General features: G+C 42.3%; 1 protein-coding gene across 6 annotated transcripts in view; it reads right to left on the bottom strand.

Annotated features, from left to right (window-relative positions):
• The window catches only part of LOC140191232 (dedicator of cytokinesis protein 7-like), a 216,037-nt gene that overhangs the window by 118,774 nt on the left and 81,940 nt on the right, over positions 1 to 15,323 (bottom strand). For all 6 annotated transcript variants that reach the window (XM_072248433.1, XM_072248432.1, XM_072248431.1 and 3 more), the window contains exons 15-17: positions 11,964 to 12,081; positions 7,134 to 7,204; positions 3,400 to 3,538 (exon numbers count right to left, since the gene is read on the bottom strand). In XM_072248433.1, coding sequence (XP_072104534.1) covers positions 3,400 to 3,538; positions 7,134 to 7,204; positions 11,964 to 12,081 — 328 coding nt within the window. The remainder of the gene's footprint in view (positions 1 to 3,399; positions 3,539 to 7,133; positions 7,205 to 11,963; positions 12,082 to 15,323) is intronic.

Genomic DNA, 15,323 nt, shown 5'->3' on the forward strand with positions numbered 1-15,323 from the left:
AATATCGGAAATCCCGATCTGGTGAAAGGGAGGAATGAAGCAAATGTATGCATATGTCCAATCTGATGCTTCTTGACAGCAACTGTTCATAACCTGTGATCTCCACAATCACAGTCTATTCCCCATGGACCCAGTTCCCACACTTCCAGTCCAATCCCCAGAGTCCTGGTTCCAAAACATCCAGTCCGTGCCCCAGGGACAAGGTTCTCACATTTTCATTCATTTCCCAGGGACATGGTTCCTAAATTCCCAGTCCATTCCCCAGGGACCCTATTCCCACACTCGCAACCCATTTGTCAGGAATCCAATTTTCACATTCTCCATACAGTCACTGGGGTCTCATCTGCAGACTTCCAGTCCATTCCCTGGGTTCCTGGTTCTCCACACTCCCAGTCCACTCCCCATGGACCTGGTCCTACACTCCAACTCTATTCATTGGGCACCCAGTTCTCAGACTCCCAGTTCATTTGTTGGGGACCCAGTTCCCAGATTCCCCATCCAATCATAGTCATAGAAAACTACAATACAGAAACAGGCCCCTTGTCCCACCTATTCTGGGTGAACCATTTAAACTGCCATTTGAACGATAGGAGTACATTGACCTGCACCAGCACCATAGCCCCCACCCCCCCATACCCCTCCCATCTACGTACTTATCCAAACTTCTCATAAAACATTGTAATCAAAATCACATCCTCCACTTGCAGTGGCAGCTCATTCCACTTTCTCACCACCCTGAGTGAAGTTTCCCCTCACATTCCCTTTAAACATTTCACCTTTTGCCCTTAACCCATGACCTCAAATCATTGTCTCCCCAACCTCAGTAGAAAAGCCTGCTTGCATTTACCTTATCTATGCATCTCATAATTTTGTATACCTCTATTAAATCTTCCTTCAATATTCCACGATTTAGGAAGTACATCTATTCAATCTTTCTTTACAATACACAAAGGTCTTCAGTCCCAGCCACATTCTTGTAAACTTTTTCTGTACTCGTTCAATCTTATTTACATCTTTCCTGTAGGTCAGGGGTTCCCAACCTTCTTGGCACTGCGGACCGCTTTCATATTGACAATATTTTTGCGGACTGGCCGACGGGGGGGTGGTAGGGTTGCCAACGAACAAAAGTAGCAGTCAAGTACATTGGGTTTACCCCGAGAAAGACTACAATGACCATGAAGCTTTGCGCGGGCACCAGTGCGCATGCGTGATTTACATATGCGTGTACGTGCCGATTTTCTTCTACAAGTCGTTTTTGGCAATTCTGTTCGTGGGGGGTGTTAATCACGAACGCAATATAGACGATAAGTGGCTATTACACTCAATTTTGTTTCTAAAAGGGTTTATCTAACGAATTTAATATTAAACACACAGCGCATATTTTCCTCGCATGAATATAGTGATAAGTCAATTATCAGGGGAGGACAGGGGAGCTTGAAGTAAGCGTTGAACGAACTTCCAGTAGAAGTGGTAGAGGCAGGTTTGGTATTATCATTTAAAGAAAAATTGGATAGGTATATAGACAGGAAAGGAATGGAGGTTTATGGGCTGAGGGCAGGTCGGTGGGACTAGGTGAGAGTAGCGTTCAGCATGGACTAGAAGGGCAGAGATCGTCTGTTTCCGTGCTGTAATTGTTATATGGTTATATAAGTCAATAGCATCATAACATTTTAAGTAACGTTTGGATATTAAACAAACAGCACATATTTTCCCCGTATGAACATATAAAATCATTGCAACACACCAATATCGCTGAATCAGTGGGAGCCCTGGGCTTGTTTCCCTGCAACAAGACAGTCCTATCGAGGGGTGAAGGGAGACGGTGATACTCGAAGGAGGTTCCTTATGTCCAGTCTATTCTGCAACTTAGTTTCTGTTGCATTCATTGCAGAAATATGTTGGAAATGGAAGCAACATTTTCAGTGCTTTCGTGGCTATTTCAGGATATTTAGCCTTAACTTTGATCCAGAATGCCGGCAGAGATGTTATGTCAAATATGCTTTTCAGCCTGCTGTCATTTGCAAGCTCGAGGAGTTGATCTCCTTCCCGCGCTGACATGGATGACCCGCAGGCAATGACCTCGCATGCGTTCAAGCTCAACAGTGGGCACGACAGGGAATAAGAAAAGGTGCAGCTGACTCCTATTGCCAAATCATATCATTTCCTCGCGGCCCAGTAGCACATGCTTTGCAGCCCGGCACCGGTCCACAGCCCGGTGGTTGGGGACCGCTGCTGTAGGTAGTCCAAAACTGCATATATTCCATATTAGGCCTCATCAACATTTTATACAATTTCAACATAACATCCTAACTCTTGTACTCAGTACTTTGATCTAGGAAGGCCAATGTGTCAGAAGTTTTTTTAATAACCCTATTTACATGTGGCACCACTTTCAATTAATTATGGACCTGTATTCCCAGATCCCTTTGTTCTACCGCTCACCATGTAAGACCTACCCTGGTTGATCCTCCCAAAGTGCAATAACTCACACTTACCTGCATTAAATTCCATCTCTCATTTTTCAGCTCATTTTTCCAGCTGGTCCAGATCCTGCTGCAAGCTTTGATAGTTTTTCTCGCCATCCATTACACCCCCAATCTTGGTGTCATCCACAGATTTACTGATCCAGTTAACCACATTATCATCCAGGTCATTGACATAGATGACAAACAACAACTGAGGGCCTGGTTTCCATACACCCTGTCCAATGATACACCTTGTCCATTTGTCAGGGCCCAGATTCACACACTCCCTATCCACTCCTTGAGAACCTGCTTCTCATAAACACAAGAGATTCTGCAGATGCTGGAAATCTTAAGGAATGCACAGAAAATGTTGGGAGAACACAGCAGGTCAGGCAGTGTCTGTGTGGAGGGATAAACATTCAATGTTTCAGACCGAAACCTTTCATCGGGAACTGCTTCTCATGCTCTCTTCTCACTCATGGTGGTGGGGGGGGGGTACAATGGGTCGGACTATTTTCCTTGTAAAAACCAGCATTGATAATGATATTGCACGGTTTGTTGAGGCCACTGCTTTCTGACATGCATTATCACTACAAATAATTGATGGACCCATCTCCACAGTGTTATCATTTGACACCAAGTAAAATCTTGATAAGTGACATAGAATCCCAGCAGCTCCAAGACTATTTGGTTAGTGGAATGTATCTCTCAATATTCAGTGTTTTTGAAATGTATCCAAAAGGAAATTTGCTTTGGAGATATTTCCAAAAAGTAAATAATTCCAATCTACCAATTAAAATACTAAACACCACCCAATATTTAGTTAGCATCAGAAACCTAACTAGGGCCTTAAGCATTACATCTGATTGAAAAGCTTCCTTTGGTGTTCTGCCTTACATTTCATTGGCCAATTTAATGTTTCCCAGTCACTTACCGTGTAGCCCACAGGAGTCTCCAGTGAATAACTGGGTTTCTGCTGGCAGCTGATGTGGTAGAAGGTGAAGAGCAGGTGATGATTGTCTGTCAAATTAGCTGGAATTTTCATTTTAATTTCCTCATAAAATTCAGGAGATCTGTAATGATCACATAATATGTCAGTTTTTATCTGATACTCCGGTAAACGAGCACATCTACAAAGAGCACTACCACAAGAAAGCAGCATCCGTCATCAAGGACCCCGACCACATAAGCTAAGCTCTCTTCTCAGTGCTACTGTGAGGAAGAAGGTACAGGCATCTTAGGTCCCACACCACCAGCTTCAGGAATATTTATTATCATTCAACAATCAGGATTCTGAACCGGTACGGATAACTTCACTCAACGCAACCCGGAATTGATCATTAAACACAATCTATGGATTCACTTTCAAGAACTCTACAACTCATGTTCTTGGTATTATTTATTATTACTGCTCGTTTCTTTTTGGCCTTGCACAGTTTATTAGTGTTTGTGTGAGGTTTTCATTGATTCTATTGACTTCTTTGTTCTACTGTGAATGTCTGCAAGAAAATGAATCTCAGGGTAGTATACAGTGACATATACATATTTTGATAATAAAATTACTTTGAACTTTGAAAGACTAATTATGGAATGCTGTCCTGGCGAAGATCTCGGCCCGAAACGTCGACTGTACCTCTTCCTGGCCTGCTGCATTCACCTGCATTTTTTGTCTGTGTTATGGTTTCATCACTCACTTTCACCTTCTTAGTTTGAAAAATGCCTTTTCATACCAGCTACGTCTTATGAAGGAGGCACATAAATCTTTCATTAAACAATGGGTGAATGCAATGACCTCTGTAATCAGAGCAATGTTGCACTCACATAGTTCACTCATTGTCTGCTAAGCCAGAGAGATAAAACCATAAAGAATAGAAACAAGAGTAGGCATATTGCCCCTTGAACCTGATGCAAGATTCAATAAGATCAGTTTTTGCTTCTATCTCGTGTTTGCTAAGCTAGCTTTCTATATGGCAGCTGACATTTGAAAGGTCACAAACAGTTGTAAGTAAACCTTCAACTATATTGCTTTGTTTAACTTCTGGCTGTAAATGGAAGTCAGTCTTTAGTTCTTAAGATGTAAATGGAAAGCAGCTTGAAGTTAAAAAAGCACCCTTTGCAAATGACCTCAGTATTTTGAAGGCACTCTGTCTGTAAAAAAAAACACGACACCTGCTTTATTATTGCTCAAGAGTAGAGTATAAGACAATGAATTGTTTAATTTGGGTTGTTTCAAACAGACAAAATGATTCTTAAGTTGCTTGTTCAAGGAAGCTTGCAGAACCAGATGGATAACATTATTTAGTACAGCAATAATTTAAGTGTTTATAGTTGGAAATTATATGCACTCAGAAGTTAGCTCTGCACGATTAATGATAGCTAGCCAAAATCTATGTCACCAAAAATGCTTTAAAACCTTTTGTGTTAAAAGGATATATGAGGAAATATCACATGCTTGTGAAGTCACTCAAGTATGAGAAAGGGGGTATAAATGTAGGGAACACACACAAAATGCCAGTGGAACGCAGCAGGCCAGGCAGCACCTATAGGAAGAGGTACAGTCGATGTTTCGGGCTGAGACCCTTCGTCAGGACTAACCAAGAAAAGAGATAGTAAGAGATTTGAAAGTGGGAGGGGGAGGGGCAGATCTGAAATGATAGGAGAAGACAGGAGGGGGAGGGAAGAAGCTAAAAGCTGGAAAATAAAGAGCTGTGGAGAATAAACAGGGAAGTAAACTAGTCTTTGAAGTTTGGGCAGTTACAGTATAATCTCCCTTTAGTGGGAGTACTATTTAGAATGTCCAATAGGGCTTAAAGTCTTTGTTTGAGTTTAGAGCTTCACAGTCAGCAAACCCATCATGGTTAATCCAATATCCAATTTCTATATTCATTTTCCTGGAAATGGCCAGAATCCTTGACTACCCTACTGATTACGAATCTATCTCAGCTATGAATATATTCAGGGATTCTGTGGCAACAACTTTCAAAGATTCACAATCCTTGGAGATGAAATTCTTTATCATCTCAGTCTTATCCTGAGATTATGCCCTCTAGTTCTCAATTCTCTAACAAGGAGAAGTATTATCTGAGCGTTTAGTCTATCCTCTGAGAAACTTCAATGTTGAAATAAAATTTCTCTTGTTCTTCTAAATCCCAATGTGTATAGCCTCAACTTGACCAACTTTTCCTAAAGACAACCACGCCTTATCTTTTTTTTTAAAAAGACTTTCAAAGAAATTAGCTTTAGTTTTCACACATACATTGAAATATACAGTGGAATGCATTGCTTGTGCCAAATCAAACCAGCAAAGATTGTGGCAAATCAACCGGCAATAGCTACCACACTTCTGATGCCAATATTGCATGCCCACAACTTACTAATCCTAACTGCATGTCTTTGAGATGTGGGAGGAAATTGAAGACCAGTAGGAAGCCCATGAAGTCAGGGGGAGACCTACAAAGCCCTTACAGGCGGTAGGAATCTAACACCAAACTTACAGCTGGCACTGTAATAGCATTTCATGAATGAGGGGGGTTATCCAAATGATCCTTCTCTGAACTATCTTGAAATAATATCTTAATTTTAATAAGGGCACCAAATCTTTTCGTAGCTTTTTTGACATGATTGCACTGATGTCTCGCATAGTTGTAGCAACATTTACCTGCTTTTATAGTTCACCATCTTAAAATAAGAGGGACCCAGCTAGTGGCGTAGAGGCATCAGCGTCGGACTTCGGGACGAAGGTCCCGAGTTCGAATCCAGCCGGCTCCCCTGCACGCTTTTCATCTGTGCTGGGTTACGAGCTGGTGATCTCTTTGGAAACTCACCCGGCAGAAGGCAATGGCAAACCACTGCTGTAACTTGCCTCGTACATGATTCCCTACTACGTCAGAGAGGTGTAGAGGGAAATCGTCCGCCAACCGGAGAAACTCCGGATGCGACGTACCTTTCCTTTTCCTTAAGATAAGAGGCAGAATTGCATGAGCACTCCTGTTTACCAGCTGCTAGCTTTCTGTGCTTCATGAACAGGGGCACAATACTCACTTGAGCTAGAGCTAACCTTCAGTTATTTTGCCCAACCGCCCACCTTTGTAACATCTGCAAATGCCAACCACGAATACATGTTGTAAATAGCTCTAGATCCACAACTGATCCTTGTGACACTCCTTGAACTAGTGCCCAACCTGAAAATTATACTCTCATCCCTATTCACTACTTCCTGTGAGCTAGCCAACCCACTATCCATTATAATGCAGGTCAGGCAGCATCAATGGAGGGAAATGAGCAATCGACGTTTCAGGCTGAGACCTCCCATCAGATCCTGATGAAGGGTCTCAATCAAAAACATTGACCGTACATTTCCCTCCAAAGATAAGTCAGACATGCTGAGTTCATCCAGTACGTTGTGTGTGCTGCTCAAGATTTCCAGCATCTGTGGAATCTCGTATTTATCAATTATAATCAATTACCTCCAAGTATCATGAATTAATCTTGCAAACTAACCAAATCGATTGGGGCGATGCAGTAATGCTATTATCGTGTTAATGACCTGGGTTCAATTACACCACTCTATGTTTGTGCATTCTCCCTATGAATCATAATAACAAGCAGATGCAAAAAACATCTGCACAGCCCCTAAAAGCCTGGTAAGACTTAAGTTTTGGCACTTACTTGTTGTGATACACCACAGCAGAATATGCTTCTCTTGAAAATTCAGCACAGCTGGACTTCCCAAAAATAACCTGCATTTGCAAACAAGACAGAAACAAATTATTAGGTGGCACTGCGCAGCAGAAGCATACCAGCTGACTGAACAATAACATTTAAAATCCAAGTAATCAATTATGGCCTTGCGACTGAAAGAAACATAGAATTAAGTGGACATAAAACTGGAAAGCTGCACAAATGGGTTCAGGTAAAGCCATGGAAGATTTTAAAAATAAAGGTGCTTTAAGTGGAATGCAGAAGTTAGGACAGGTAATGGGATGGATACTCAAAGCCAACATAAAACAATGAAGAAAGGGAAGGATGAGAAACAAGACCTTGAACTTGAAGATCATACACTTCCCAACACTATTCCATCTGTCAGTTCTTTGTCTATTATCCTAATCTGTCTGTCCCTCTGTAGCCTCTCTACTTCCTCAAAACTACCTGCCCCTCCATCTCTCTTCATATCTCCTGCAGACTTGACCACAAAGACATCAATTCCGTCATCCAAGTCATGGATATGTAACGTAAAAGAGGCCGTTTGTAACGCAGACCCCTGTGGAACACCACTAGTCATCGGCAATGAAGTAGAAAAGACTCCCTTTATTCCCACTCTTTGCCTCCTGCCAATCAGCCAATACTTTATCCATGCTAGTAACTGTCCTGTAACGCCAAGGGGTCTTAACTTGTGAAGCAGCCTCACATGCAGGGTCATGTAAAAGGCCGTCCGAAAATCCCAGTACGTAACCGCCACCGATTCCCTTTTGTGTATCTTGCTTGTTATTCCTTCAAAGAATTCCAACATACTTCTCAGGCAAGATTTTCCCATAAGTATGCTGACTGCACCCTGTTTTATCATGTGCCTCCAAGTACCCGGAAACCACATCCTTAACAATCGACTTCAACATCTTCCCATCCACTGAGGTCAGACTAACTGGCTAACAGACTAACAGACTAATTGAAATATCAATTCAAGATGATGTATAAGATGATGAGAGGCATTGATCGTGTGGATAGTCAGAGGCTTTTTCCCAGGGCTGAAATGGCTAGCACAAGAGGGCACAGTTTTAAGGTGCTTGGAAGTAGGTACGGAGGAGATGTCAGGGGTAAGTGTGTTTTTTTTTTACACAGAGAGTGGTGAGTGTGTGGAATGGGTTGCTGGCAACGGTGGTGGAGGCGGATACGATAGCGTCTTTTGAGAGACTCCTGGACAGATACATGAAACTCAGAAAAATAGAGGGCTATGGATAACCCTAGGCAATTTCTAAGGTAAGGAAATGTTTGGCACAGCGTTGTGGGCTAAAGGGCATGTACTGTGCTGTAGGTTTTCTATGTTTCTATCATTACTAATGCCTTCACAAACACTTCAACCACCTCTTTCAGAACCCTAGGGTGTATACGATCTGGTCCAGGTGAGTTATCTACCTTTAGACTTTTTAGTTGCCCAAGAACTTTCTCCCTAGTAATGGAAACTTCACTCACATCTTCCCCTGGACATTCTCAGACCTCTGGCATACTGCTAGTGTCTTCCACAGACTGCCGCAAAATACTTATTCAGTTTATCCATCATTTCCTTGTCTGCCATTAATACCTCTCCAGCTTCATTTTCCAGCAATCCAATACCTACTCTCACCTTTCTTTTACACTTTATGTATCTAAAGAAGCTTCTGATAGTCTCTTTAATATCATTGGCTAGCTTACCTTCGTATTCCATCTTTTCCTTCTTTATTACTTTTTTTAGTTGCCTTTTGTTGGGTTTTTAAAGCTACACTTCCCATTAATTTTTGCTCTATTATATGCCCTCTCTTTGGCTTTTCTTCAAGAGGTGGCATCCAAAACTGAAGACTCTTGCCATTCTTGAACACGTCCTCTTCTCATTACTCCCATCAGAAGGTACCAGAGCCTGACGACCCACACTCAACTATCCAGAAACAGCTCCTTCCCTCCACGATCAGATTTCTCAATCGTCCATACACCCATGAAACTACTATGTTGTTCCTTCTTCTTACACTATTTTTCTAATTTATCGTTATTTACCTTTGCACTACACTGATTCCGCAAAACAACAGACTTCATATCATTTAAATCAGTAATAGTAAATCTGATTCTGACTCTTGATGGGAACTGGAGCAAGGGGAAAACAATCCGCTGGAGGGACTCAGAGCATGAAGCAACAGGTGTGGAGGTCAAGAAATAGTCAATGTTTGACTAACAAGTCTCTTTCCCATTCTGATGAAGGTTTTCAACCTGAAATATTAACTGTTTCTCTTTTCATACATGCTGCCTGCCCTGCTAAGTTTCTGTGCACATTTTATGTTGATAGAAGAAATTATGTTGAAGCAGATAGAAACAGAAAAACGATGTAGTTACACTGTGAAGAAGACTGAGTTTGGGTTCCAAGTTACAATATAGCCACCTTCTCATTAGAAAACTTGTGTGTGAATCTTGACCATAGTCTGGTTTAGACTTGGGTCTCAGGCTTGGTCGAGACTTGCTGCTCGAACACAAAAGAGTAAATGGGAAGAATAAGCCTTTAGCTGTTCGAAGATTCTTAGTTTCATTACAGACATCAATTGGAGACAAATACTGAAGAAAACATCTTGCAACATCTGAGGTAGTTTGTTATTTCAACAGTGAAATGGAGAATATTAAGTGTAAGGTGTTAATTAATACACATAATGTCTCAAAACAGATGTATCTACAGTCCAATATCCTGTGGGAGTAAAAGTTCTTGCAATCTTCTCAAGTATCAATGATTACACTTTAAATAATCTTGGTTCTACAGCAAGTACAGTATGTACTGCTCTGTTACTACCCACTCTGCAAAAATATACAAAATAGTTGAAAATTAGTTATATAACTCTTAGTATCAAAAATGCAAAGGGCTGAAATCTGTGTGAAAGAAGCGTGTTGACTCTCACTAACGATGCAAAATTCACAGAGTTTGGCATTAAATAAATCTCTTCCCAAAGTTCAACTTTGATAAGGTCTAACCCATTTCTGGCAACCAAAGAAAACGTCATCTGGAAGAGCTTCTGAACTAATTAGCATCTCAGAAAACACGAAGTTTCTCAAACCTCTTGTCTGGCTTCCAGCACCTCTCCCCAGAGCAACATTTCTGGCCTTTACTTTGACCACAGACCATAAGATATAGGAGCAGAATTAGGCCACTTAGCCCATTGAGTCTGCTCCACCATTTAATCGTGGCTGATTTATTATCCCTCTAACCCAATTCTCCTGTCTTCTCTGTTATCTCTGATGCCCTAACTAATCAAGAACATATCAACATCCACTTTAAATATACCCAAAGACTTGGCCTTCACAGACAACTGTGGCAATGAATTCTACAGATTCACCATCCTCTGGCAAAAGAAATTCCTCCTTATCTCTGTTCTAAAGGGACGTCCTTGCATCTTAAAGTGACCCTCTGTTCCTAGAGTCTCCTACTATAGCAAATATCTCTCCACGTCCACTCTATCTAGGCTGTTTGACAGTTGATAAGTTTCAATGAGATCCCCCACCCCATTCTTCTAAACTCTAGTGAGTGCAGCCCAGAACCATCAAATACTCTTCATACCCTTTCATTCCAGAGATTATTCTCATGAACCTTCGCTGGACCCTCTTCAATGCCAGCACATTTTTTCTTAGACTGGGCCCAGTCTAACCCATTTCTGGCAACAACAGAAACCTTTGTCCAGAGAGGCTTCTGAATTAAATAGTGTATTGGAAAATAGGTGGTCTCTCATATAGTACCTCTGGCTTTCTACACCTCTCCCCATTGCAATATTTCTGGTTTTTATTTTGATGTTACGTTTATTCCTTTTCAAAATCTGTTTCCTCCTCTTCTATGTGAAGAACCCAATTTCTCGCACTCCTTTTCTTCCGTTTTCAAATGATAATTTTATTACACTGTTGTATGTGTATTCTTCCCTAGCATCTTAAAGCTTTGGCAGTACTAAAGATGCTTTGTTCTGCATTTCAGTCATTGAGCCCTATTCCCATTACCCTGTCGTGATGAAAAGTAAAGGTCCTCTAACAACACACACAAAAAACTGAAGGAACCCAGAAGGTCAGGCAGCATAAATGGAAAGGAATAAAGAGTCAACACTTTGAGTTGAAACTCTTCATCAGGTCTGGAAAGGAAGGGGGAAGAAGCCAAAATAAGAAGGTGGGGGGAGGGGAAGGAGTATAATCTGGCGGGTGATAGGTGAAGCAAAATGAGAGGGAAGGTAGGTGTGTGGGATAGGGGGATGAAGTGAGAAGCTGGGAGGTGATGGGGTGGAGGGGGCAGGTAAAGGGCTAAAGAAAAAGGAATCTGACGGAGAGAAGAGCGGACCATGGGAGAAAGGCGAGGCATCGATGGAGGTGATAGGGTGCATTTAAGGTTCTATAATATTCAATATTTTATGTGCAATTAATGGCAATAGAAATTGAATCAATAGAACTTACTGCTTTGTTATTTGTGTTATAATGCTAAATATCACCTCTGACATTATGATAGTACTACAGAATTAATGAATCTCACAAGTAATCCTGGATACTTGAGGCAAAACATTAAAGAACCAAGTTTTTTCTTTAAAATCTTTCAATCTGTCCCAAAGCTAAAGCTTAACGTCAAGCCTGATTTACCCTTTTTGCCATAGTGATAATCTCATATACTGCCTTCATTTGCAACCTCTCAATAATGTATAAGAATCCCATTCCTTTTTCTCAATATATACTTTGATAGTAGGTACATGCTATCATATGTTTACAGAATAGAGTTGCAAAACATTGATGCAAGATGCTTTTTACCGCCATTGCACTATTGGCATCCTCCCCTGCCATGAACTGGACTTTCACGGCAATATTTCGCACAGACCCTTGACGGCTGCTGAAATTCAAGCTCTGTGGGTAGACGTATACCAGGTTCCTAAAGGCAACAATGAAAGTGGGTTAGGACAGACAATGCACAAAGTAATGCCACATACCAGACTTTGTGAATGCTTATTTCAGTTAGAGATACAGCACACTAACAAGCCCTCCTGAAGAGAAGGATGAGTCGGGAACACTGGTTACAACAGACAACCCCAACAGATTCACAGGTGAATTGTTGCCTCGCCTGGACGTACTGTTTGGGACCCTAAATGGAGGTAAAGGATAAAGCAGGAGGTGAATTAGCAGGTGTTGCGTTTCCGTTGCTTGGCAGGATGGATATCAGTGGGGAGGGACAAATGGACTAGAGAATCATGGAGGGACCAATCCCCCAAAGTGGGGGGGGGGGTAAAAATGGGCTTTGAAGATGGCAGAAGCTGCGAAGAATGATGTGTTGAATATGGAAGCTCATGTGGTTAGTGAGGACAAGAGAAACCATCTCTGTTAAGGCAGCACGAAGATGGGGTGAGTGCAGATGTCTGGGAAATGGAGCAGATGTGGGTGAGGGCAGCCTTAATGGTGGCGGAAGGAAAACCCATTCTTTGAAGGAGGACATCTCTGTTGTCCTGCAAAGGAAAGCCTCATCCTGGGAACAGATGCGGTGGAGGCGAAGGAACTGAGAAAAGGGAACAGCATTTTTACAGGAGACAGGGTGGGAAGAGGTATATACAAGGTAGTCGTGGGAATTGGTAGGTTTATAAAAGATGTCAGTAGACAGTTTATCTTCCAGAGATGAAGACAGAGAGATTGATAAAGCAGATAGAGGTGTCAGAAATGATCAAGTGAATTTAAGGGCAGGGTAGAAGTAGAAGACAAAGTTGATGAAATTGATGAGCTCAGCAGGGTGCATGAAGCAGCATCAATGTAATCGTCAACGAAGTGCAGGAAGAGTTGGGGAGTATTATCAGGGAAGGCTTGGAACATGGACTGTTCTAGGTAGCCACCAAAAAGACAGGCATAGCTGGGGCTTATGCAGGTGCCCACTGTTACCCCTTGGGTTTAGAGAAAGTGGGAGGAGCTGAAGGAGAAATTGTTGAGGGTGAAGACCAGCTCTGCCAGATAGAGGAGGGTGGTGGGGGGGAGGGGCTGGTTGGATATTTTGCTGAGAAAGAGGTGGAGATCTTTAATGCCTTCTTGATGGGAGTAGAGATGTATGGGGACTGGACATCGAATGAGAAAATGAGACTTCAGGGCCAGAGAACTGAAAGTTATTGAGGAGATCAAGAACACTTGAAGTGTCGCAGATGTAGGTGGGAAGGGACTGAACTAAGGGAGATAGAATGGAGACGTAATATGCAGACAAGAGTTCATTGGGGCAGGAACAGGCAGACACAATGACAGAGATCTGGACAGTCTGGTTTGTAGATCTTGGGTAGGGGGGAGAATTGAGCAGTGCAGGGTAAAGAAGCTATGAGCATGGTGGCAGTGGATGGGAATACTCCAGAGCTGATGAGGTTAGCGATGGTGTCAGAGACAATTTTCTGATGGTCCAGAGTGAGGTCCTTTCAAAGGGTAAGTAAGAGGAGGTGTCTGACAGTAGAGCAAAGTAGAGGTCAGACTACCACCCTACAACAGCACCCCACTTTGTCTGTGGGTTTGATGGTAAGGTTGGGAATGGTGCAGTGAGAGTGGAGGCAGTGTGTCAGAGAGGGTAATGTTCAAAGAGTAGAGAGGAGTGCTGAAATCAAGCTGGTTGATGTCGCATTGGCAATTAGAGATGAAAAGACCCAGAAGACGAAGGGAACCAGAGCTGGGTGTCCAAGAGGAGAAGAAGGTTGGAAACAGGACAAGGAGTCATCAGTGCAGGATGGGAAATCTTTGCCAAAGAAGTGGGCTCAGAGACGGAAGCAACAGAAGAGGAACTCAGTGTCATTGCAGGCATGGAACTAACTTATGTGCAGGTAAGAGGAGACAAAGGTAAGGCCCTTGCTGAGGGCAGAGTGTTCTGCCTCAAAGAAGAGAAGGTCAGAGGAAATAGTGAAGTCACAGCAGGGATTAGAGTTGGGATCAGAGGGAGAGGAGGGTTGGTAGCGTCAGAGGAGTAGAATTGGTTCGGATGTACAAGGAAGGAAAGGTGAGAGGAAGATGAAGGCTCTGATGATCCAAGAGGTGACAAAAGAGCCTAAATGACCTGGGGTTGGAGTGGTGGTGGAGGAAGGGGACACTGGGGGGCTCAGTAACAGCGAGGAAGGTCTCGACCTGGAGATGGATCAGCCATAAAATATGGTCTGATCTTCATCTAAGTCACAATAATAGACAAACACAATCTGCCTAAGCTAATAAAACACAAACAACTGCATTTTTCATGTTTTTATTTAACATATTGTTGAACCATTCACAGTCCAGGCTGGAAAAAGTATGTGAACCCATGTACTTAACACACACAAAATGCTGGAAGAACTCAGCAGGCCAAGCAGCATCTGTGGAAAAAAGTACAGTCGACGTTTCGGGCCCAACCCTTCAGCTGGACTTGTATTTAATAACTGGTAGAACTAACTTTGCAGCTATAACCTCCACCAAACGTTTCCTGTAGCTACTGATCAGATTTGCACAATGGCAAGGAGGAATTTTAGACCATTCCTCCATACAAAACTCTTTCAGTTCATCAATAATTTGGGATCCCTTGCATGAACAGCCTTCTTTAGGTCACGCCACAGCATCGCAATTGGGTTGAGGTCTGGACTCTGACTTGGCCATTCCAAACAAAAATTTTCTTCTTTTTAAATCATTCTGTTGTTGATTTGCTCTTGTATTTTGGATCATTGTCTTGTTGCATCATCCAACTTCTATTAAGCTTCAGGTGATGGAATGCTACCGACTTTCTCTTGTAAAATGTCTTGATGCAATTTTGAATTCATTGTTTCAACGATTGCAAGCTGAGGCAGCAAAGCAGCCCCACACCATGATGTTCCTTCCACTATGCTTCACAGTTGCAGTGAGGTTTTGGTGTTGGTGTGCAGTGCCCTTTTTCCTCCAAACATAGCAATGTGCATTTCTGCCAAAAAGTTCAACTTTTGTCTCATCTGTCCACAGAACATTGTCTCAGAAGCGTTGTGGAACATCCAAGTAGTCTTTTGCAAACTTGAGATGTGCAACAACTTCTTTTTTCGGAGAGCAGTGGTTTCTTCCATGGTGTCCTTCCATGAATACCATTCTTTTTCAGTGTTTTTCTTATAGTGGACACGAACAGAGACTTTACTAAGTTCTCGAGATTTCTGCAGGCCTTTTGCTATTACCCTT

The sequence above is a fragment of the Mobula birostris genome, chromosome 32 (assembly GCF_030028105.1).
Source record: "Mobula birostris isolate sMobBir1 chromosome 32, sMobBir1.hap1, whole genome shotgun sequence".
NCBI classification, from domain to species: domain Eukaryota; kingdom Metazoa; phylum Chordata; class Chondrichthyes; order Myliobatiformes; family Myliobatidae; genus Mobula; species Mobula birostris.